The 27,166-nt window shown below is 34.6% G+C and overlaps 1 protein-coding gene across 2 annotated transcripts in view; it reads right to left on the bottom strand.

The window, feature by feature from the left end:
• The window catches only part of RORB (RAR related orphan receptor B), a 253,415-nt gene that overhangs the window by 112,218 nt on the left and 114,031 nt on the right, over window positions 1-27,166 (bottom strand). The window contains exon 2 of one of the 2 annotated variants that reach the window (XM_074281418.1): window positions 6,340-6,524. The exons of the other annotated variant lie outside the window; for it this stretch is intronic. Coding sequence (XP_074137519.1) covers window positions 6,340-6,361 — 22 coding nt within the window. The 5' untranslated portion in view covers window positions 6,362-6,524. The remainder of the gene's footprint in view (window positions 1-6,339; window positions 6,525-27,166) is intronic. 2 annotated transcript variants of the gene reach the window in all.

Here is a 27,166-nt window from a genome sequence, read left to right on the forward strand (position 1 = left end):
AAGGCTCCATATTTGGTCCTCTTCAGTAAGGATGAGACCAAAGTTGGCACAGGAAACTCAAACTCAGTCCATGAACTCATTTCAGGTCGGCCTAAAGAGCTGTCAGTTAGCTCTGAGGAAGGTTTGAAATGACAGTAAGGGATGAAAGGCCCTGTGGCCCATTAGCAATCCCTTGGGGCATCCTGTTCCCACAGAGGAAACTTTGTTAAAGATTCTCTATCATGATTAATTTACCTAGGGTGGCCAATACATTTCAATAGTGAATAGAAACAAAGACTTCAGACTGCTTTTTCAAAGGGAAAGCACCTATTGGGAGGGCACTTGTCTCTTGAGAGGTAAAAGTAAGCTCAGTGGAGTAATATTTTAGAGATTTCATGTAGGAGATAGGAGAACTAGGGGATTATGGAGAGATGCATTAAGAATAGGATTTCTAAGTGTCCATGGATAGATTTCAAGGGTCTTTTGTAAGCCTATGCATTTTATTTTATTCACTTAAAACAATATTGTGAGAAGAGATCTATAGATTTCATCAGATTATTGAAGGAATCCAGGACACACACACACACACACACACACCTCACCCCAACGCTTCCTGAGATGGTTTTGTACAAATTTGATTTAAAAAGAATAATGAGGACCAATATCCCAAGTGTTTCTTATTTGTTCCCACTTTGAAAAAAAGAGTTTTTTTCCCTTCTTTTTCAGGGTTTTTTTCAGGCACTAGTCTTATAACAATCTCAGATTGATGGGTTAGAGGGAAGCCAATCTAAAGGAACAGACAATTAACTGTTGGAACATCCACTGCTTTGCAAGGAACTTAAGATCCTTGTAACTGGGATGATGTCTCCTCTACAGAAGCTTTTCAGGGCTTCTCTAATGTAAGAGGGTTAGACAGGCCTGAGACAGCTGCATGACACAAGTTCTCTGATGTTTAAAAAGAAAAGAAAAAGAGCATGGCTGTCTCATCTCTTGTTAAAGCAGAACTAGAACTCCAAACCATTGTGTAGGAGATGAAAGGAAGTGACATGGAGAAATGAGAATAAATTGCCACATTTTTATTTGTTCTCATTCTTTGGAGTATACCAATGTGCTTAACCAAAATGTGTCTTTATCAGCTCTACAGCTGTAAATTATGGCACTTGTTTAGTACACACATACAAAAAGGAGGAAAACAATATATCTTGATTATTTATGTAGTTTATCTTTATGATGAATGAAACATTTCTTATGCCATATTATTATTATTATCAGTTTCATGATTTGAGTCATAGATGACATTAAGATAGCTCTTTAAAATTTTAATATATTATTTTGTGTGATATTAACAAGAATTTTGCTAGGCAAGAGCTATAAATGATAAAACTGAAGCACAAATTTTCACAAGATTAAGTAGCAGAGCTGGGATTTTAAACCCAGGTCTGCTGACTCCATGGTTTGTGCTTGTTGTATTCTACCATCACTGCCTCCTTACAGTATTGAGTATATTATTGGTATTTCAATTCCTGTCTCTGAATTTCTGTGTTCTAATGAATATAAGCTCCTATTGGAGAAAGCCTACTTTTCTCTTTGTATCCCAGTATTTCTGATGCACACTGACAGTATGAAGATGGATAAGTAACCATGCTTTAGGCAACTCTATAAAAGTCTGTACATCTCAGAGCATATTGACCAATGTTGATAGAGTTTCCTTATGTGGCAATTCCCTGTATCAAAATCACAGGTAAAATAAGAGATCCGGTCTAGTAGTGCAGTGCCTGGCTTACAGTAGGCACTCAATAAATGCCTATTGAATTGAAAAGAACTGAATTGTCCACGATAAATGTTGGCAGTGGAGATTTGAAAAAAATAAAAAAAAATCAATTCAGTTAAAGCAATGATAGTAAAGTAACTAGAAGTGATAGTTTGACACTTGAGTTGGTAGAAGAATTGTAGATATATCTGAGCAAAAGAAGTGACATATATACAATCCAAATTTAAGAATATAATGAATAAATTCTGAAGATAATCCTACAAGTGTGGGCATATAAAAAAACAGGATACTATTTCTTGAAAAAAAAAAGAGGGGAATGGGGCATGATTATATTTGAAAGGCTCTCATGTGGAAGAAAGACAAAAGTTGTTTGGGTTGGCCTCAGTAGGCAGAAAGAGAAGCAAGGGGCAGAACTTGAGAAGATCTTGGTCTTGACTCAGTAAAAAAGAAAACACAAAGTAGTTGAAAAATGAAGCTGGGCAGAAGTTGCTGTCTCAGAGAAGAAGGATGGGATCCATTGATATATTCCTCGATGATAACCTCTTCAAAAGGCACCTTGAGAAGGGAGCCAGGATTCTGATAGGGAAGAACTACAAATTTCCAGGTGACATTGAGAGGTGTTGCATGATACAAGCAAATTACTTTTCATGAGAATGTCTCACTCCAGTTGGTATTCAATGAACATGCTCAGAGTAGAGTTGGTGCTGAATCTGCTTATCTCTTTTTTCTTCTTTCACTTTTCCCTTTCCTCATTTCTTCAACAATTATCTGGCTCCTGATTGATCTTAACAGTTTGCAAAGGATCATTCATTGAGTTAGTCTTTGACTACCACCTTAGTATCCCTTAATGAACAATAAAGGAATTGGATTACATGTTCACTATCCAATTCTTAGGCACTTCTGTAATAAGCAATTGCGATGCTAGATAGTAACTGGTCATTCTCTGTCTGATCTTTGGTCTGACTCCATTTCTTCTTTAATACAATGCTGACTCTGTGGCTGACAGTTAATTTATCCTTTTTGGAAACCTATAATTTTCTGAAGCTTAGGTCTAGTGTTATAGAAGAAATGTCCATACTATTCAGGAGGGAAAACAGTGGAGAAAGAAGAAAACTTTTTATTTGGGAGAGATTCTTTTGAGGAGTAGAAAAAAAGTAGGAAAGAGAAGAGTTTTACAAATTTCTTGACTCTGTTTTTGTACCTGGTACCCTATCTTTCATGGGTCAGAAACCAATCTTTCACAAATAAGGGGATTCTTTTGAGGGAGAGGATAGAGTAGGCAGAGGTTTCTGGGAAGAATGTACTCTTGTTTTGTCTTTTGGGGCAAACAATTTTCAGTTCCAATGAAATCACAATCAATCATCAAACATTCAGTTCCAGCTCTACCACTAATTGTCTCTTATGTTATGATTCATAATGGATTGGAGGTGACCCCAGATTCTTGAAAGCTATGCTTATAGAATGTAATCATTGGCATATATTTAGACAAGCCACTTAATCTTCGTGGACCTCATTTTCCTCATCTGCAAAATGAGGGAGTTGAACTAGGCTATTTTGCAGTTCTAGATCTAAGATTCTAAGAAGCTGAAGCTAAATGGATGAGTTTTCCTTAAAAAGCTAAAGGTGCTCATTTTATTGTTCATCCAAAAGTACAAAGAAACACTCTTTCATGGTATGCTTGGTTATCTTTTCTTGAAATATCTTTTAGTAAAAAATGTCAGTAAATTTATCTACATCAATCTAATTGCAGCCAATGTGCCAATGTCTGTCACAAAGAATAATTGAGAATAGAAATTCAGTGAAGGTCTTGACATGATCCTTCAAAGAAGGGAAAGTGATCATTGGTACTTAATGACTCAGTGTAAAAAGAAACATAAAAGGAATGGTAAAAACAAATATTCAAAAATATGATCCCAAATTAAGAAATTAAATGAACCAAAGGTTTATGATCAACTCAAAAGCTTCATACCTGAATGTTAAATGTTTAAAAGCCTCTGGGCATAGGGAATAATGAATAACATTACATATAATAAATTTGCAATAAACAGAAAATGACTAAGTTGCCAAAAGAATCAGCCGTCTGAATATAGTCAGACTATTAACTACTCTACCATAATTCAATCCCTTATCACTTTTGATCTGGTCTATTTTAAAATACCCATACTTGCTCTCTGGTTCAACTTTCTTTCCAACCTATTTGCCACCTAGTTTACAAAATACTTTTTCTAAAGCATAAGTCTGATAATGTTACTTCCCTGCTCAAGAATCTTCAGTGATTCCCTATTGCCTCTGGGATAAAATACAACTTTTCAGCTTAGCATTTAAGGCTTTCTATAATTTGACTCCAAACTACTTTTCCAAGCTTATTGTACATTATTCTATTTCAGAAACTCTATGTTACATACAAACTTGCCTGCTTGCAATTTTCCAAATTCTGCTCTCTATGCATATTTAAGATAGTCTGTGTAACATCAGTTCTTTGAAAAGATTGTTCTTCATACCTGGCATGCTTTCTTTCTATCTATTTTCCACTTTAAATTCTTTACTTCCTTTATGACTCATAACAAGTGCCATCTATCATGGGAAGGTTTCCCTGATTCTCCAAGTCATAATTCTCTGTCTTGTCATATTATATAACATTTATGGATCTATTTCTATGATTTATCTCCCCATAACACATTAACTTCTCAAATGCAAAGACTTCTTTTCATTTTTGTTTTTATATTCCTGAGGTTAATACATTATCTTGGTACTTAATAAATGTTTACATTATTGGGTTGAAAAATGAAAATCACCATTAAATTATAAGAAATTATATGTAAGGAAACACTGCATGCAGTTATAATAGCTTCAATCTGATATATTTGATTAAGCTGTTGTCAAAACAATGGATAAAGATAAAATTATCAATCTTGATTATTACCATTAATTGCAAGTATTTAACCATATGTAAAACAGACCAAAAGAGCCCAGAAATAACTTCAGTCTACAAGCACTGACCTTTTTGTTAAGTAAACTATAAATCTATATTATAAAAGTAAATCATTTGTAGTACCATCTCATAAAGCAATCATTTAAAAGATAAAAGCATACTCCATGCCCAAACAAAAATCATAACCACCAATATTAGCATAACGTTAGACTTGAAGTAAGATCTAATTCAACTTGATTATTCCAAGAACTTCCATTTATTTAAAAAGAAAGACAACCCACAGACCTGTAATACAGATAACCTGTAATACAATAATATAATATTTATATAGAAATCGATTCTTATTGATAATGGCAGAAATTCCATATTTGAATACTAGCACCTCAATATTTGTTGTGCTAAATGAGCAAATAGAAATGGCACTTAAGAATATCAAAGGATTATTTAGACTTGGTCAAATAAATAGCAAAAATATTCAATTATCAAATTTTTAAAGACTATAATGGGACATTTAAAATGAATAGCAAATATTATGAGCAATAGATTTAAAAGTTGAAGGACCAGCTATTCCAACTGTTTCATTTTATAGATGAGAAAACTGAGGCAAATGGACATGAAATGGATTTTCTGGTATTTTACAGCTATTAAATATGAGAAACAGGATTTGAATTTAGGCCTTCCTTATGCCGAGTTCAGGAATGTACTGAGTTTTCTCCCAGGATTTCAATGTGGAAATAAGTTCATTTTTTTTCTAGTGGATGTTCTTCTTCCCACAGCATTTATTCTCTCAATCAACCCAAATCCCTGTTCCAGTATTCATAAGTGATATTATTCGTATTCCCCATTACCACCCTCCCAAAGGCAATTGGGAAGACATATACTACTAACCAATGTGTCCATTTTTAATTTTTCTTTGATGATGCTCAATAGAGTAATAGAAAGTATCTATGATAAGGAAAAAAAAAGAAGTAAACACATGATATAGGAACAGACTATATTTTACAAATAATTTAATGGAATAAAGGTTCCTAGTAAACTTTATTCTCTATGAAGACAGAGTATCTCACTTTTTCATTTTGTGACCACATCTAGGGTAGAGCCACAAATAGTAAAGACTGAACAATTCTTTTGTTGATTTGCTGATTCCCCAGACTACTCACTCTGCTCCAATCCAGCTCCTACAGTCCTCCTTAGTACTGTCTAATGATACTAAAGAAAATGTATTATTTTGGCACACTAAGAACCCTTGAACTCTTCCATACGACTTGCTTTAAATTGTTCTATATTTTGTTTCCTCTATTAGAAAGTGAATTTCTTGAGAACAGGTATTATCTTGCTTTTCTGTTTGTATTTCTAGTACTTAGCACAATATAAACACTTAAAATGATTTTTCATTCACTCATTCCTATAACAGGCCACATTTTCAGAGTCATATAACTGTATTAGGGATATTGAAAGCATAATATTCCACTCTATTTATTGTTGTTGATTTAAAAAGAATATTTGAGTTGAAAGAGCCTCTTCCCCTCCAAAAAAGTTCCTCACATATATATGAATACTTCCTAAATAGATACAACTATTGATGATTTTGTTTAATTATTTTCTGAGTAATAATATCAAGATAGATTAGAAAACAGTGAAGGAAAAGTATTCTCACCAAGGGTGTTTGCCAGAGTCATGGTGGAAGTCTTGTACAAATTCCAAACAGAAGTAGGGGTGTCTATAGTTGAGAAGACTCTTCAGATGCTCATGCTTGTGTATGATAGTGGGATTATTGCAGTAAACCCTGGTACACTATAGGGGCTCCTCAATGAAAACCACAGCCTCACAAAAGAGATCAGCCTAGCGATACACACAGAAAAAAACAAATGGAATAAAGAATTCACATTATGAAATGCAATTCTCCATGCCTATGTCTTGGACAAGCACTACAGATGGACAATGAGCTAGGATTAGAATTATGTAGGAGAAGGATAGTGATAGTGAATGATTTGGAAAGCAGTTGGTATTTTTAGTGATCCTAAGCATCTCTCTGTCACACACACACACACACACACACACACACACACACACACACACACACATACACAGAGATTTTTAATAGCAATATTCTCCTGAAAGTGTTCTATGACTATTAATGATGAAATATCAAAATCTCAGAATAAAAATTGCAATTGATGCAAAGGGTAATGAAAAGACATATGGTTGGTATTAATAGGCTAGAGCTTATTACTAAAGATGACTTGTGCATGAGAAATGTCATAAAAGACATCATCAAGGAAATGTCCTCTGGGACTAGAAAAAGGAGTGAGTCATTAATATATCCAAGAACATAGAATATCTTGTACATAAAATGCACTCAATATAAGTTGTTAAAAATGAATTTTAATATAAGCAACCAATGGAAGCTCTCCAGAACACACTTTATAGAGAATTAATGGAGGGCAGCTAGGTGGCACAGTAAATAGAGCACCAGCCCTGAATTCAGGAGGACCGGAGTTCAAATCTGGTCTCAGATACTTAACACTTCCTAGCTGTGTGACCCTGGGCAAGTCACTTAATCCCAGACTCAGGAAAAAAAAAAGAGAATTAATGGAAGAACATGGAAAAAAATCTCACTGAATGAGAAAGTATGGCTCAATAACAATCCATACCAATGGAGGAAGTACCAGCACTGGTAAAATCATGAACTCAACAGAATTTCTGAGCATTTTGGGGAGGTCACTGTTCTCTTTGAGCTTTTGTTTTCTCATCCATAGAAAAAAAGACTTTAGACAAGATAATGTCTCAGTTGGCTTCTAGTTCTGACATTCTATGCTTCTAAATGTCTAAGCTATTTTATATGCAATTTGCTTTGTGTTTTATATATAATTTGCTTTGAGGAATTAGGCAGTATTGAGTTCTTTATTACTGAAGATTTTCAAGCAGAGAATGAATAACCATTAACTAATACATATTATATATTACATTATGTATGTTATATATATTATATATGTATGTTATATGTATGTATAACATATTATATATGTTACACTGTATGTGTTGTATATCATATATATTGCTTTATATACATGATATATGTTACATCATATATTATATCTATTATATATTACATGTATTATATATGTTATAGATATAACAATCCAATCTCTCTTCCACATTACATCTCTTTTAAGAGGAAAAGAATAAGCATTCATATTGTATCAACTATGTGCCAAGTACAGTGGAAAGTACTTTACAAATGTGATTTCTTTTGATCCTCACAACAACTCTGGAAGATAGGTCTTGCTATCTTTACAGTTAAGGAAAATGAGACAAATGGAAATTAAGCAACTTGTGCAGTAAGTGTCTGAGGCTGTTTTGAACTCAGGTCTTCTAAACTCCTGATTCAACATTATTTATTGTGTTAGTTAAACAAAAGCTTCTTAAACTGTGGATTGCACACCATATGTGGGAACATCACTGAATTTGGGAAGGGTGTCACAAAATCATGATTTACTATGATTCTGTTATCCAACTCAATTTAATTCAAATGTTTATTGAAAATCTACTAGGTACAAAGGATCTGCCTTCCAACTCTAACCTGACTCCCATTTCCCAACTCTAATCTAATCCTAAACTATAGTAAAAGAAAAAAAAATCTCTGCTTTTAAGGATTGTACATTCTACTGGAGGGTAGTTTTGTAATATACACATGGATGATACAAGATGATTTAAGAAGGGAGAGAATACTATCAAATGAGAGAATTAGGGAAAACTTCATGGAATAGATGATACCTGAGTCTTGAAGGAAAAGTTAAGGTTAAGGTTAAGGAGAATAAAGATCCATTATATCCCACTCAGCTTAATATTGGGTTGCAAACCAGACGTTCTATCTCCTCTTTCATCTAAATTAGTGCTGGAAAACTCAAACATAAAAGGAACCATTAAATGTATAATAAAGATTTCTGTTACCTACTAGTTTGGAAAGCCAAGTGTTGACATTATCTATGTTTTACTGTGTTTTATTTATTTTGTTAAATATCTCCCACTTATATTTTGAGTACTTGACCCTTCTGTTCTAAGTCATTGATAAAAAATGCCATGTAGTACAAAACCACAGAAAGATTCTTGGGAAATTTATCAGAAATTTCTTTCCACTTTGACATTGACCCATTAAAATGATTACTCCCTGAGCTAGTCAAATGACCATTTGGAAGTTCAACTGACAGTTATATGATAACCTAGTTTTCATGTTTCCACTTTGTCCACATGGATAATATGAAAGACTGAGTAAAATGTTCTGTTGAAGTCCAGGTGTACTGTTTCTATAACATTTTCTTCTACCAAGACACTAAAAAAAAAGTGAAGATAAGGACTCAATGCATGATTGTCAGTATTATTGCTTTCATTTGTGAAATTTCATTCATATTTAAGATACTTACAGGGTATATTTCTAGGCTTTTGTGAAATACTTATTTTAATTTATTCAATTTATATTAATTCATGCTATTGTTATAAAGGAAAGATTATTTATAGATGGTAGCATATGCTACAGGGTAGCAGTGATCGGCCTGAAGTCAGAAAGACTCATTTTCCTGAGTTTAAATTTGACTTCAGACATTTATTAGTTGTGTGACCCTGGGAAAGTCACTGTTTGCCTAATTTCCTCATATGTAAAATGAACTGGAGAAGGAAATAGCCAATCACTCCAGTATTGTTTCTGCCAATAAAACCCCAAATGATGTCATAAAGAGCTTAACATAATTGAAACAACTGAACAACAAAGCATATGTTACATGACAGGGTACATATAATGGTAATTATAATTTACATTTAATTAGTACTTTATGTATATATAACACTTTCCTCACATCTCTTTGAAATAGACAGTGAAAAGCTATGATTCTCATTTTAAAGAGAAGAGAATTCTCATTTTAAAGAAGTTCAGAGAGCTTAAAGCTCAGAAAGCTAAAAGAACCAGAGTCTCATGATCAATGAACAAGAATGCCAGGACTCAGCCTCAGTGCTTCCAACTGTAAACTCAGGACTCTCTTTGGTATACTAGATGTTCCCAACCTGTGAGTTGCAGACAATTGGTAGGACCACAAAGTTATTATAAGGTATCCTTATCAAATTATGTAATTTTTCAGTTAATGTGCTCTAATTGTACAAATAATATCATATAGGGTGTCAGAAAATATTATGAAGAGAAATTAATACTGTTGGATCAACTATAAAGCTCTCTGATGTTTAAATTTTTTCATGATTGGTCCTTTCTTCCATTATTCTTATTTCCTTCTATCCTCTCTACAATCCAATCAAATTGGCTTACTTATGTTTCTTTTATGAAGTGTTCCATTTCCTCTCTCTGTGCCTTTGGGATAGGGTGCTTTCCTTCTTCCTTACTGTTTTTTGTTTGTTTGTTTGTTTGTTTTTTAGCATCCCTGGTTTCCTTCAAGTTGGAGGGCATCTTAAATGCCATCTTCAAAAGGAGGCTATGCTGGTCCTGCTATCTGCTAGGATTTTCCTCTCTAAAGTTACCTTACACCTAATCAATCAATTAATCTGTTTGTCTGTTTATTTAGTTTCATCTAATCTATCTAGCAATTATCTAAATAAATTTAAACACAAATCTCTCTTTTACTCTCTTTCATTCTTCCTCTCTCTCTTTCTCTCTCTCTTACACATACACACACACACAAACACACATACTTATCTTATATTATTGATGTACATGAAGCCTCCTTCTTCAGAACTTAGATTATTTGAGGACAGGAGTTTTTTTTTTTTTTTTAATCCTCAGTACTTAATAGTTATTTTAATATTAATAAGCTCTTTGATGAATTGGTTCATTAGTATAATACACTTATTGGTTTTTGGAACTGGATCTCACATTTCATTGTTAAAATCTAAGGTCTTGTGTACAAGCAATCTAAAATGGTGAGTCTTAGCAACTTTTATCATGTTTTGTTATTTCTCTACTAGTGTTACTGCAAAAGTAGAAGGTGATAATGAGGGATTGAAGGCCATTTTGTATTTTAATTTGTTTTATGAGTTGTCATGGCCAAAGAATTCACCACCAAGTAACCAACCTACTAATGATGAATCCTTTTTATTTAGCTAAGTTGGTCGGTGGAAAACAGGCATTGTCTAATACTAGAATTATACTTGAAATCTTTTCAGCATATTAGGGCCTGATAAGGTAAGTGTTTTATTAGCATAGCCTTCAAAAACTTAGGATACCAGTTATATATTGATAAGGCACTGGAGTAAGACTGTATGTATGGGATTAGGTTAATCAAACTCAAATTATGTCTTTCTTGAACAAAAGCAAAAAATCTCAATTTTTTTGACATGAGGTCATAAGACAGGGAATAGATATTAAATCTGTGATTTCACTGATATATAGAACATCCTGAGAAAGAAATTGATTTTACTCTTATAGTTTGGTACTTTCTCTGCAATTTATAATGCCAGAGAGATATCTGGGGGACTGAAAAGTTAAGTGGATTACTATGGGTTATGTAACAACCAGTGTGTATCAATTGCAGAACTTGAATCTGGGTCTTTCTGGTTCCAAATCCAGCTCTTTTCCTTCTATCCCATAGCTGCCTCTCTAAATCGTTAATAGAATCATGGAATATAACAAAGAGGCAATGGTATAAAACAATCATATTTTATGGTGAATGACTATAAAAACTCTCCTTTTTCTTTTTCCCATAGAGTTATAAGGAAGGCAGTCTATTAATTTTTTTTAATGGCCCTTCAAACTTGGGTTTGCTTAAGGTGACCTTTTTATTCATTATTTCTTTCTTGAAGAAAGTCTTTTTTTGAGCTGACAAATGTCTTTACCTTTGTCCTGGCTCTTTTTCCCCCCACAGTTCTCAGGCAATTACTATGATTTCCTGCACCTCCAAAGTGCAGCCGTTTTCCATAATGACACAGAGGAAAAAAGAAAATGACTGGATTTCAAGGTACAAGCTAGAAAAACCTTAGTGCCACAGCTCTAACTCCTCAAAATGAGAGTGAATAAGAAGAAAAGTCGCTTGCATTTTCACTTCAGGTCATTACACCTTACTTACTTAAACCAACTAGAGCATCATGTTTCCCTGGACACTAATAACTTCTGATCACATGACTGAATTGGTCCAGGTGGAGCTTGGATATCAATACCATTGAGAATTATCCAGCAAAGCACAAGACAAATACTGCTCTGTTGTAGGTTCTACTGAGGCATTTCATCACAAGATGCTCCAGCTTGTGCGTCATGTAAGAAAGGGGCATCAAGGAGAAGAAAATAGGTCTGGAAATAACTGGAACTTCTAAATCTGTTTCTCTTCCTTTTCACTTTTTCTCTAAAAGGAAACAGTTACAAATACTAAAACATTTATGATTGTGAAGCCATTGTGATTTGCAGTACAGAGCTGGAAAAACAATGTTTTATTTTTGAAAAGCAGGTCATGAAAATGGGTAAACTAGCAAACAAACAAAAAAAAAGGCTCCTTAAAAGGAAAAAAAGAAACAGCCAGCAATGCAAAGATGTTGCTTCCAATATGTCTACCTGAAACCTTTGCTAACCAAGTTCTCTCTCCACCTCATCGATCTAATGCTTTAATTGGCAGACAGTAAAGCCTGATGGGAAAATAATGGTCTCTTAAATACCTGAGAATGAAAAGCAAATTAAGTTAGCTCAGTATAAGAGGCAAGTAATTACATAATGTCATTCCTGTTTTTTGTGGTTTAGTCTTAAGCAGCATACAAAGAAAAGACATGTCTAGAAGAAAAAAAAACACACACAACACAAATCTCCTTTCTTCAGGTGACTCAAACACAGATAAACAAAGGGCTATTTGATGATGATAAGTTAATGAATGGTCTTCTCCAGTGTTCCTAATACCAGGCTGGTCCTGGTCATGAGGTCAGAGACCTTGTACTCTAAATGGTGTCTACTGGTGCTCAAGGGTGATATTTGTAAGAGGAGTCTTTGATTCCCTTTAATACCTTCTACAAAGATTTCTTGGAGAGTCCCCGAGTTTGGAGACAGAAAGTTTTGAACTTCATATCTGCTTACTTGGGCAACACTGGATGTTTGAATTTTCTAGTTCTGTTTTTACTCATATTATATAAAGGGGGTTATATTTGCTGTGATCCCTAAGGTCAGAGAGAGCTGAACTCAAGTCTGTACCATGTAATTTATTGCTATGTAATCTTGGGTAAATTATTTAATTTTTAGGGCTTCCAATTAGCTTTGTTATAAAAATGAAGTTTGGGGATTTAGATGACCTTTGAGTCCCTTCTAGCTCAAGATACATGATCCTACAAAGTCCCAGGCTCTCAGTTGTTTGTTTGTTTGTTTTTTTAAATTTATAAATGTGGTTAGATTAAATGACTTTTAATCAATAAGCATTTATTAAATGTCTGTTACATGTTAGGCACCATGCTAAACTTTAATGATACAAAGATAAGAGCAAAACAATATTTGTTCTGAAGGAGCTCACATTCTTAATGGGGGTAAACAACTTGTACACACACACACACACACACACACACACACACACATATAGAGGATGCTATAGTTATTGTTGTTCTTACTTTGTTTTCAAAGAAGATTAATGATATCATGGGATGATGCCTTGACTTGCTTGTGAATTGGATATAAGTGAGGCAGAGTTACACAAGGTCATCAATCTCATTCACTTTTTCTGAGTTATTGAAATTCAGTGGCAAGGCAAAAGATAGACATCTGGCAGTGGTCCAGGATGCAATGGATGATCTTGATATCTTTGGTATCTGATTTTTCCTTATAGATACCTTGAAATCTTACCACTCCCTTTTGATATATGTCTGTCCATTCATCCATTCATCCATCCTTCTATGTATTTTCCTTCCTTCCTTCCTTCCTTCCTTCCTTCCTTCCTTCCTTCCTTCCTTCCTTCCTTCCTTCCTTTCTTCCTTCCTTCCTTCCTTCCTTCCTTCCTTCCTTCCTTCCTTCCTTCCTTCCTTCCTTCCTTCCTTCCTTCCTTCCTTCCTTCCTTCCTCCCTTCCTTCCTTCCTTCCTTCCTCCCTTCCTTCCTTCCTCCCTTCCTTCCTTCCTTCTTTCTTAAAGAGGATTTATATGACTCTCCTAGGAGAGTTGTTTTGAAGAAAAATGACAGAAAATATCAGAGAGTGACTTTACAGAAATGAGACAGTATGGCAAATTTGAGGGATGCATTGGAAGAAGTGAATTATAAAATAAAATCACCATACCTAGATAGTTTAAGGAGGGGCACAAAATAGAATGCACTGGGTCAGCAAGAATTTCAAAGGGTTAGTTGCTCCTAGTTAATTTTAGTTCCCCAACCTCACATTTTGAACATATCCCAAAGACCAAGGTAATATTTTAAATGTTGGGACCTTTTTTCCCTTCAATTTTTACACCTAGAGAAAGCATAGAAGGCATGTTTGGGGTTCCCTGTTAAATGGGCTCTTGGGGTCCTATGATAGAATATTATATAAATGATAAAAATTAGGTTGGTTTGTGTACAAACTGAAGTGAGATTAAAAGAGATAAATATAGCTATGTGATGTCAATTGAAAGGAACATCCTCTATGTAAATAATTGAAAGTATGCTGTCTTTTGTTCTTTAAGCTTTACCTTAAAACTTCTCCAGGATCTTTGGGACACAATATGATAGATAAGCATAGCTAATATTGTTCCAAAGCTACTATCCTTGGGCTAGACATCTTAAGTTCAATATGTCCAAAACTGAACTCATCTTTCTCCCTAAACCCTTTTCTCTTCCTAAGGTTCTTATTAATGATGAGGGTATTACCATTCTCCTAATCATATCTTGGTCCTTAACCTAGTTTGATTCCTTACTCTGCTTAAACTCTCATATCCATTCTGTTGCCAAATCCTATTGATTAGGGTACTGGGTTCCCTGACTCTCACATTTTGAATATGTCCCAAAGACCAAGGTCCTATACTAAACTCCTCTTAAATTTATATCTTGCATAGAAGTGCTAGGTGGTAGCATTTGTAATATCTCATGAATAAACCTCCTTTACTTCTTTGGCACTATCACCACACTGGTGAAGGCCTTCATCACTTCATACCTTTTTCACTTAAATTATTTGTTTATTGTTCTCCCTACCTTGTCTCATTCTCACAAGACCCTACTTGGGTCCCTTCTCTACTTGGCTCTCAAATTATTCTTTCTAAAGGATAGATCAAACTAAATCATTACTCTATTCATTAAAATCTAGTAGGTACTTATGACCTTCAGGATCAAAAAATAAAATCCTTTGTTTGGCTTTTAAAGCCTTCTGTAACCTGATCTTTTTCTATCTTTCCAATCTTCTTATAGTTTACTCTCCTCCACATACTCTTTGATCCAGTGACACTGAAGATGCTCCATCTCCTGACTTCATGCATTTTCACTGGCAGGAATATTCTTTTGAGCCTCACAACAATTTGTAAGGAAGTTACTACAGATACGAATATCACCATTTTATAGTTGAGGAAATTAATTCTAAGAAAGGCTCAGTGATTTTTGTCCATGGCCACACAGCTGCCAAATGCAAGAAGCAAGATTTGAAGTCACATCTTCTTGATGACAAGGAAGCCCATTATGTCACTCCTAAAAGTTACCTGTTTTGGGAACTAAATCCATGAAGTAGGAAGTAAAGACAAATGATTTCTGCCCCTGCATACTTAGCTATTTAGCTTTGGAGAAAACAGCTTCCTAGACTTAGACTTAGGATTTTCAAGGTGTCTAGGTCTTGATTTTTCATTGTAAGTAGCTTGATATCTTGCTACTCTCATTTGATCTCTTTCTCTCTATCTAGACATACATATCTATAATCTGCTCCTGGATACTAAAAGTATATGATCAGGGTAATGTAGCATGAAGGCAGGGGCTGCATGGCATAGCAGAAGGAGCTCTCCCTGACATGGGGAGTTCTTGAGTTCAAATCTGGCCCTCAGAGACTTAATACTTCCTAGATGTGTGACCCTGAGCAAGTTGCTTAACCCCCAATTGTCTTAGAAAAAGAAAGGAAAAAAGAAAATAAAAGGAAGAAAGAATAAATAAAATAAAATAATTCTGAATGTAGAAATCTATATTTGAAAAAAAAAAAAAGAGCTCTAAATTTGGTGCCAGAAAGTCTGTCATTTAATTTCCCAGAGTCTTCAGTTTCTTCTTCAGTAAAATGTAGACAGTGATGTTAGCTTCCTTTTCACAAAGCTATTCTAAGGGCTGGATTTTGCAAACCTTAAAGCACCATATACAAATGTGAATTATTTTTATTGACTGCTGATTACACCTGTGGTTACTCCTCAAATGATCATAAAATGAATCTTCAGCCATTTTTAACAATAGTAATAGTTGATGCTCTAAAGTACATATTCTCTTATTTGATCTTCATCATAATGATTTTGAGTTGAAAGACAGGTAGTGTTATTATTATTTGACAAAGGAGTAAACTGAGACTGAGTTCGGATGTTAACTCAGATCTTTCTGCTCCAAGTCCAACACTCTTTCCACCATACCATTCTTTTTACTTAGCTTGCCAATGGAGTTACTTCTATATAAGATTGCAAGGGTCAAATGTTATGAGAACCTTATTCGATAAAGAGAGGGTTAGCAGGAACTCTCTTATTTACTGTTCATTACTAAATGTACTTAATCTACCTGAGTCCTTGTGAGGTAAACAATTTGATTGGAATACACTTGGATTCCAGCTGTCACTGAATTTAGTTAAATCCAGCTTTGCAATGAGCATGCTGTAGGTGAAAAACAACTTGAAATTCTATGAAATAGCATCTATTTTACTATTACCATCATGCCCCAATGGGACACTCAAATGAATAATTAGACCCATTAATGGAAATTTATGAACTATGCTTGTCAAGTGTTAGTTAGCCTGCTGACTTTGACTAAGCACTTATAGCTTTGTTTTACTTTAAAATATTTCTCTTAAATCTGAAGTATTTTTTTTCCAGCAAAAAAAAGGAGTCCAATATTTTGAATCTTTCCTTGAAGAATTTCTGAAAATCCAGGATTAATACTATATCACACATAAAGAAATGATCACACATTCAGTTGCCTGCTTGGATATTTTGCTTAGGGGTTTATTTATCCTGATGTGTCTCCCCAATATGATGATATGTATTACTTGTACACTCTCTTTTGCTCTCTCTCTGAATATATATAGTGAGGCAATTGGGTTAAATGACTTGACCAGGATTATATAGCTAATAAGTATCTGAGTCTGGATTTGAACTCAGGTCTTCCTGACTCTAGAGTCAGTGCTCTATCCACTGTGTATATTGATTGGATTTTATACAGTTGAGTAATTAGCTCTCTATGAATAATCCAAGACATAACTGAGGCAGGCTTTATAAGTTCATTCTACCCATGGGTTGTTTTATATTGATCAAATTCACTTAAGAATTGCTTTGTTTCCAAATCTTCAGAGGTAAAAGTAAAGTGTAATAGCAAGAATGCTAGGACATTAAGCATTGGAAGGAGACTTGGACTTGGAAGAAGAATCATAAAATTATAGATTAGGAGCTGAAAGAAACCTTAGAGGCCACCAAAGTAATTCTCTTACTTTCATATCAGCAAACTGAAGCTGAGAGGAGTTAACTAGGGTCATATAGAGTTGGTTAGTATCTAGGTAAGATTTGACTTCAGGTCTTTCTGATTCTCAGTACTCTACTCACCATGCTACCTAGAAAACTTAACTTTGGATTCTGGCTTGGTCATTTACTAGCTACAAGACCTTGGATAAGACATTTTACCAGTTTACTTATCTGATGGAAGAACTGGGATGAGGGGTTTTGACTGTCCTGGGCAGCCTTGATAGTCTGTTTTCAAAAGCAATCTTTTGATATTAGACCTCAATTCTTTTTCAAAACCTTGCATTTAATTGAAGCTAGACAAATTATCCAAATCAGGAAGCTGTCCATGTTTAAAATATTAACAGGTCCTGGAGAACAACAATGTCTTCCTACAAAATATTATTTGACACCAGCATCAGAGACAATATATTGAGCTAGATGCACTGCAGGTCTGACCTAATGAGGTAGTTCTTGTGTTTTAGGGAGACTTCTGTCTTAGTTATCATGACAACTTTTCCGGATTTCATATTTTACATAATTCTCACCTCTTCTTTGTAACAGAGGCATATTATATTTTGCAGCCAGACATAGGATAATCTAACCTCTGCTTTCTGATTTGTTCATTTTTTCCTCTTTAGAATTTCTCAGCTTTAAAAAAAATCTTTTGAAAGACCATTTAAAGATAGTTATAAAACCAAGGATTTTCTGGTGTTAGGAGACAATGTTCAAGATCTCTGATGAAGATGTTTCAAATACAGGTAACAATAATACATAAATTGACGTTATGGTGCAGGGCACGTCTACATATAATGCCCTCTGTGGGAAATATTGACCGTGGCAACTTCAGGTCAATAAATTTTGATGTTCACTTCAACCAAAATCAATAGCCATTTATTATCTACACATAAAATGATGCCTTTAAAACTAAAATCAGTGGTGGAAAGGTGTCTACTTCATGTCCTGGTGAGCTCCATTATAGACAGCATAATATTATTAGGAATCATTCATTACTGTCAGTTGCTTTTTGATCTTGTATAGGAGTATGACACTCTTACTCATGATTCAGTTAACTTTTATTCTGCTGGAAAGATAAAAAACATTTCTCATTCTTTCCTAGCCATTAATACATGAAATGGTATATTCATTACATAAGGACTAGGGCTTTTAAGCTATCAAAGGAATCTTGTTTCGTCAGCTGAAGTACATGTATTATTCCTTGTTGTGTGTTGGTACAGAGTGACTCAAAGCAAGATTTCTTATAATCCTCTGAGGGAACCAAACAGTTGTATATCTCATTGTTCTGCTTACACTATTAAAGTGTCTGATTTCTTTTTTGTTATTCACCTACATCTGACTCATGTTCATTGGTGAAATTTTTTTCTTCATAAGAGACCTTGAAAAAAATTGATTGTAATGAGAAAGTGACACAGTAGGGGGAAAAGACCCAAATTCTGGATTTAAAGTTAGAAAACCTAGGGTGTCTTTCCATTCCATATGTTTGCCAGATGTGTAATCTTGGGGAAATGACTTCATCTAATCTATAAAATGAGGGAGACATATTTATACTACTTCTTGTGAAGAATAAGTGTTATAAATGTGACCTATATTATTGATTTTTCAAGGGAGAGAGTTGGACCTGTGATTTCATCAATGTAGGAAACTCACAGTGAGTAAAGCCCACTAATTGCATTTCAGAGGCTTCTACATAGCTAATTGCTGCAGTATGGAGTATGGTCAGGACTGAATATGGAAGTGTTTCAGCCATATCATTCAGAAAATTTCCCTTGGTATTTGTCTCAGTTTCTAATAAAACAATACCCAAATTTCCTCATGAGAAAAGGTACAGAAGGGATCACAGACACATCTTTGATTCCTTTATTTCTTTCAGAATGGTGTGAAGAACTTCTGATCTAGAACTTTGAATCATTTCTATAATATGTTTCCATAGAATTGTTAATATTTGATCTAGCCCAAGACTTTGAATCATCAATATAGGACCCTTGTGGTTCAATTTTGTATGTTTTGGGTTATTTTTCAATTTTTTACAATTAATTTATACATATTGTTGTTCCTCATACTATTATGAGTTTGGTGAAGCTTATCTCCCATTGTATGATGAGGAAAATTGAGCCCACAGCATCTACCCTGGAAAGCAAGGCTAATAACTGTCACCACTAAGAAATAGCATGGGAATCCAGATGTTAGTATATATCATGTCTTTTTAATTCAAGGAGGAGAGCAAGGCTTATCACCAGATTAATTCCAAGATGATGATTTTTTTTTTTTAGTCAGACTAATCTTCTGAGTAACTCATCTATTATGTGTGTGTATGTGTAAGTGGTTGAAAATTGTATTAGTGAAGAGCAGAGACAATACAAAATTAAAGATCTTTAAATATTGAAGTATGAAACTAAGAGACTGGAAAAAAAGCATCTGTAGTTCATTTAAGGAGGAGGAGAAATTAAGATTTTTCATTTTGCCATGAAAGTATTATAGAAAAGTTTAACTAGACTGAGCCAAATTTTGAATGATATCAAAGCACAATACTGGAATGTGGAATTAGGCTAAGAAAGTGAGTGTGATTTTCATTTTGATCCAGACATTCACTAATAGGCATGTGTCCAGAGGGTCAAAGACAGAAAGAAAGATCTTTTAGACACAGTAATTTTTTTGTGTGTGTTAGCAAAGAGCTAGAAACAAAATAGATGCCCACTCTTTAAGGAACTCTTGAACAAATTATTGAACATGAATGTAATATAATATTATAATACTTTTTAAAATGAGGAATAAGAATAGTTCAAAGAGTCATAAGAATCATCAAATAATGATTTTAACTAATCCAATATGATACAAGTAAAATCAGAAAACAACATGCACAATGGCAATAATATAAATGAAAAAAATAATGTAAAAAGAAACTCAACAATATTTAGTTATAAGGATTAAATTTGTCTCAAAAAAAGAGATGAGAAAATTCCTCCCCCTCTCCCTTCTTTGGAAAAGCAGGATTACTGTGAGAGTCAGCCATTGCATATACTTTGAGATTTGATTGATATGTTGGCTAGTTTTTACTGGATTTTCCCCTCTCTATTTTAAAAAGGTAATATATTCAGAAATGAAGGTGATGTTAAAACAGAAAATATTAACAGAAATTTTAGAATCCAAAATATTGTATTTATCATGATAATGCCTACAAGTAATAGACATTCATTAAATATTTGGTGAAGGTGAATTTAATTTGTTGAATTGAAAAACACCTGCTGAAAACAACTAAAAAAATCCAACTTGGTATACATTAGTTGGAAAGGAGGCAGAAAAAGAGGTACTGAGAATAAAATATCTTAACACACAACTCTGGTACCAACTAAAGACAGGGTACCATTACTCTATAGCTTAAGTGATGACAGCCTTAAGACTTTGAACATCACTGATGTTTTCTGTGCTATGAAATCTATCATAACACATCAAATACCTTATTTTGTTGAACTATTTACCCAAGGTCATCAGTTAACTGGTAATCTGAGGTAGGATTCAAACTCGGATTTCCCTGCCTTAAAATCCATGCTATTCACTCACTACCAAACTGCTTCTTGTATAACTATTTTGAAAAGTAAAAAAGGGACAAATTTTAACCTGAAATTTTTTTCTTTAAGTTTGAGGGGTTTAGAGCTGAGTTCCAATACCTTAAAATAGACTAACATATAATGCAATCACAGTCTATACAAAAGTAGATATGAGTAGCTCATGGAGGGATGGCATTGAGGGCAGTGGTTCAGGGAAAATAACAATCTCTGACCTTCCCTTTTTAGACCAGGTGATGAACAGAAGTGTTCCTTACTAATCTCATTCTTTCTGACACTCAGAAGTCTGACTCAGAAAAGCCCTTTCCCAAACTAAAAGTTCAGCAGTCCCATACAGAAAAATAAAAGCTAGGACATACATAGACAAATCAGCTTAATTTAGCTCTCGATAAAAGCAACAACAACAACTAGCAATTTTAATAATGTGGTAACTGCTTTTTGACGTTTTTAAAACAAGTAAAGTTTTATAGTATAGTGTAATATGCTGAGCAGTATGATGTGTTCAAGTCTTGCCACTTATCTTACAAGCCATATAACCAAGGGATAGTCCCTTAAACTCTCAGAATTCCAAACAACTCTATAATAAGTTATCCCAAAGTTTTTGATCCTCACTATGAATATATCTTTCATCTTGGTGTCTCTGTATTGATTGTCCATCATACTTGGAATTATTACCTCTGCCCCTTCAGAATTCTAGTTTGCTTCAACATTTAGCTGCTTTCTTGTACTGAAACTGAAAATTCAGAATGCTACATTCATTTTTGTACTTGGTCAAAGAGGGATTTTGTTTTTCTTGACCATGTCCCTTTGTCACAAATTATTGTTTTTGTTTTTCTCCCCTCCCCCCATTTTTAGGAGGTAGTGGTAGGAAAGAATGAAAATAAATACTTTTTAATCAGAAGGAAAAAAAAAAGACTAGAGTAAGAAAGAAAGACCAAGGGAAGCCTTTCTTAGTCTTTCACTCTTCTTTTCCTCTCCTCCCTGCCCCCAGCTGCTAGTGCCCTTCCCTTTATTGTTATCTCACATTTATTCCACCGATATTTTGTATGTACCTATCAATGTATGTACATGTTTTATTCCCAATTAGAATATAGGTTTCTTGAAAGCAGGCTTTGTTTTCACTTCTTTCTTTGCATTTCCAGTGCTTAGCACCTAGTCGGTACATAATCAGTTTTTAATAAATGCTTATCAATTAGATAATTAGAAGTAATTCCTATCCTAGGAGTTATCTACATAGATAAAACTCACAAGTCTAGGCCAAAGCAAATAAATAACAAAACAAAAATTTGACTATGGAATTTGTGTTTTTCTCTCCTTACAGTATTTAATTCATATATGTGTTTTTAATATCTTTTACATCAGTTTTACTTTTGTATTAGTCTCACAAAAATGAGGTATGGCATAGTTATTACAAGATCAGTTTTGGAATTGGGATGTCATGAATTCAAATCCTGACTGGTGCACAGTACTATGAAACTTAAGCAACTGACCTAACTTCTTAGTGTCCCCAGATAATTGACATTACAATGATAAGTTGAAGAGAAGTTGCTTATTTGAACTGCATTGGTGGAGGGAATTTCTTCATTGGAAGTTTCCTTCTTTGATGAAATGTGGACAGATCTGTTTCTCCTCACTCCCAAATTATTTCATCTATGAAAGCTAAGAAGAAACACCCTAGGAGTTTAAACAAAATCACCACATGCTGGCTTTTACCAGTATAAGGGCACCTACCACTGGGTGTCAATAATGTCCCCTCATACCTCACAGCTGCCTATGGAACTGCTGAGATTCAAATCCCAACTATTTTAAGCAGGGGCAGAGCCTAGCCTGTGACAGAGAATTGGGCTCCTACTCTGAGTCCCACTAGACAGCATAGAATAGGGAATCAATTTATTTATTTTTTTTATGAATCAAGAACTACTTTGGCATACTTTGGTGAAGACTAAGGATCCCTTCTCACAATAATGCTTTTAAATGCAAAAAAAATGCATATAAATTTTATGCATTCAAGATGCATAAAATAAAATGTAATAGGATCACAAAGGAAACCAATTATGTGGAAATATAGTTATAAAATGTTTTTAAAAATCCACAAGTATTTAGGCCCCCGGTTTAGAACCTCAGGCATAGAAGATGGTTCCACTGAGGCTTTACCCTAGGTTAAAGCCACTTTCTTCTTGTCCTATTCTATCTTTCACTGATAGCTTTAGGATTTAGTGTGGTAGTCTCTGATGAGAGCCCTGGCAGGCCATCTGTCTTCATTAGGAATGAGTCCTGCCTTTAAATAGAACCAACATTTGAGTAACTGGATGTGCACTTAATGATTTCATAGTGTATCTTGTGCTGGGCTGACATGGGGATCATTTGGCTATTGACATTGTGAATCAATAGATAACCTCAGCTATGTAATTGGCCACATTGTGAATGCCCCAGACTGCTATTTAAAGCCAAGTGCACTGTACTCCCTGGAGTGAAACATGGAAGTACAAAACCCCCTGAATAAGCTGGGACTATTGAGTAGCACTACCCTGAGACTGGGAAGACTTGCTTTACTTCACTTAGCCTACTTGCATTCATCCAGTAATGTGGCTTTTAAAATTTCTTAGCCCATACAGCCAAAAAAAGGCATTATAAGAGTCTTTCAAAGACAGTCAGAAGTGGCCTAACAGGAAGAAAGCATGAGTTAAGCTCTGAGACATGTCAACTGATTATCTGAAGGTACCTCCCAGAGGACATTTTTTTCTCTATACAAAGCCTACACCGTAGCCACATTTCCATAAACTGGAGCAGCCCCATCAAAGTTGTGAATCTGCTCCTCAAGCAGAATTTGTTCTCTCTCGTAAGCTGGCAAAACTGGGCACAAAGGACTGAAGCTTACATTAGAGATGGATGAGCTAGTCTTTTTAGAACTCCTAGACTGCCAAGCAGGACTAAGACTGGAGGCTTTGATTCAGTTATAAGGGAACATCAACAAGTAAAGAGGTTTGGCCTTGAGAACTCTTTCCACTCTATCCCCAGTTGCACCTTTATGCCCTTAATCTATAACAGTTTTAATCTGAGTTCTGTGGGAGGATGAAGGCAGGCTTTCCCTCCTTCCCCACTTCTGAATGGCATACCCTCCATAATACATATCCTTTCTTTGGGAGTGACATATGAATGCAATGCAATTGACTTAGTACCCAGGCAAAGCAAATATTCTGCCAGCAAATACATACCCTTAGGTTTGGTGACCTTGGAAAATCAAAAGTAATAGTTCAGAAATATCAGTCTCTAAATGGTGATTGGGGAAAAGGGAAAGCAGTTGCATCTGTAGCCCTTCTAAGACTGAATCCATGTACAATTGTGAATGAGGGTGATGTGACAAGTCCACAGTGACTCTTTCTCTGTCACTGGATAATGCCTAGAAATGAGAATAACCCTAATATTTACTAATTTATAGCAGACCTCTTCCCATCCATGATTAGCTTTATAAAACAAATACAGGTTTGTAAACCTTTATAAAGAACAGAGGATTTGTCAAGAAAAAAATGAACCTGAAATACAAAGCCTAAAATCTGGTCCTTAAGTTAGAAATGGGTACTCATTGGCCCAAGGAGAGAAACCCTTTTCAAGGTTATTTGAAGAGGAAGATAGAATTTTCCTACACAATACATTGTCTGTGCATTATGTAATGACATTAAGCTTTGGTGCAATGCTTGGGGTCAAAGGGGAAACCTTTCTTGGGGCATGGCGAGGTGATAAGAATTATATATACAAAAGTATCCTGAGCATGCAGATGCTGACATTGAGCCCCAACTCTGGTGATTTTGGGTTTGGTTTCAAAGCACAGATTTCCAGTGTTACAATGGCTAATATTTTTTTGGATTATGTGTTATTATATTAATCATAGAAAGCCTACATAGATTCTATGTTCAGTATAGTGATATCCATTTGATGAAAAGTAGCATGGCCTAGTAGATAGATATCGGTCTTTGACCTTGTTTTTTTTTTTAATAATAATAATAATAATAATAATAATAATAACAACAACAACAACAATAAAAGCCAGGGTTTAGACAGCACTTTAGGGCAGCTATATGGTGCAATGATTGCAGCTCTGGGCTTAGAGTTAGGAGGATCTGAGTTTAAATCCACCCTCATTCACTTAATAGCTGTGTGACTCTGGGTTAGTCATTTAACCCTGCTTGTTTCAGTTTCCTCATCTATAAAACTAGCTGAAGAAGTAAATGGCAAACCACTCCAATATCCTTGTCAAAAAAACCACAAATAGGATCATAAAGAGTCATATATGATTGAAAAATGACTTTAAACATAATTTGCAGAGTGTTTTACAATATCTCATTTCATCTTAACAACAGCCCTAGGATGTAAGTGCTGTTACTATTTCAATTTTATAGACAAGGAAATTGAAGCAAATAGGGTTAAGTCATCTTCCCAGGGATTTTCAGCTAAGTGTCTGAGTTTTAAGTCAAATTCAAGTCTTTCTAATTCCTCATCCAACACTCTAGCCATGATACCAACTTGTTAATTGGAAAGTTCTATATTTAAGCTCTGTTTTTGACACAAACTGGCTTTGTGACCCTTAATCTCTCCATGTCTATGACAACTCTAAGTCTATAAATTATGGAGATAGAATGAGCTATATTAGTGGAGGGCTTCTCACCTCTTAAATCTATGAGTTGTGGAGGTGATGGATGACCTGTATTAGTGGAGGGACTTTCCTCAACTAGAGGTTCCCAGGTTCCCCATAATGAATCATAGGTGTAGACCCTGTCCCTATATGTTTATAGAGTGCTTAATGTTCATTGTCTCATTTGATCCTCACAAGACCTTTGAAGACTGTCATCTGCATTTTATAGATGGGGAATGGTAGTTTAGGAAGGTATAAATGACTTGCCTACAATCATGTATTATATATGGTATTAAGAGGCAGGATTCAAACCAGTGGGTTGAATATTCTACCACAATGCCATTAAAAAGCATGGTGTGTGTGTGTGTGTGTGTGTGTGTGTGTGTGTGTGTGTTTTACAGTTTAATGATATGCTTCTTTTATCTATAGAGATGGTTTTATTGACTCTTCATTCAATCACCATCATGCTATAAGAATGTTTTGATTTCCTTGATAGATTTTTACATTTTTCACTAAAGTTAGTGAAAAAGGATTTCATAATTTTCATTTGAATTCAGGTCTTTCTGACTGCAGGTAAAGAACTCTAACCACTGCATTACCTAGCTACCTAATGGTATACATTTGCTTCATGCCTGGCTGGTGTCAAAAAATGACACAGTTAACTGGGACACAAAGTAATTCAAAAATTGATTTTGGCCTTGTTAGCCTCATCATCTAACTAAATATGCGTATAAGCCCCCAAATTTCTTCAGCTACTGTTAAGCTACAAAGATATTTGAGCATAGAATTTTTTTTCTCTGATGGAATATTGCATCTGTACTCTCAAGAAGTACTAGTCAGCTTCTTCTTTAACTTAATGATAGATTATATTGAAACACACACACAAAAAAAAAAACCCACCCAAGATTCATGATACTATTTTGAACTAATTGATAATTTTTGGCTTATTCTTTACTTCATACTTTTGAAATCTAGAAGTATCTATTTGGAGAGATTCCCAGTTGAAAAAAATTACAATAAACTGTTACTCGGCATTTAATTTATTTACTCATCCTATCTTGTATTTAAAAAATACAATCCTATAATTCAGAGTTAAGTATAACTTTATTTCTAGCTCTACTTTTTCATTGAAACACTAGTCATTTCCAATGACTTTAAACCAGGATTTAAACCATTTAGCTGGCCCAACTAATGTTGATATATCCAATATAAAAGTTTGTCATCTCACAACCCTTCCTTCCCCCAATACATTTACATGTCTATTAATGAACATTTTTTTGACGTCCAAATCTCTTAGTACTTTTTTCAGCATCAACTCCTCAGCATTTCATAGTCAAGTAAATATTTATTCTCTTTGTGAAAGACCCACTCTGGCATTATTTGGAACCTGATTGGCTCAGTAATTGTTTCTCTTTTGGTAAGAAATTCCCAAGGGTCTTCCCCTTCCAGATCACTTTTTTTTTTTTTTGAGTAGATAAAAGAGACATTTCTTTGTTTCATCTCTTATCTAGCCTTAATCATACATAAGGTGGTAGCCTCAGTCTAACTGAGACCTGTTAATGCATTACCTTAGATGAAAAAGGTCAAGGTCTCCCTTCCAAGATCTATATCTTTCTAGTGGACTCAGATGAATGTGGAGGAAAAAGTGAAGCTGGTGATTGTACACAATTCTTCCTCATTTAAA

Source organism: Sminthopsis crassicaudata, chromosome 1, assembly GCF_048593235.1.
Source record: "Sminthopsis crassicaudata isolate SCR6 chromosome 1, ASM4859323v1, whole genome shotgun sequence".
Taxonomy (NCBI): Eukaryota; Metazoa; Chordata; class Mammalia; order Dasyuromorphia; family Dasyuridae; genus Sminthopsis; species Sminthopsis crassicaudata.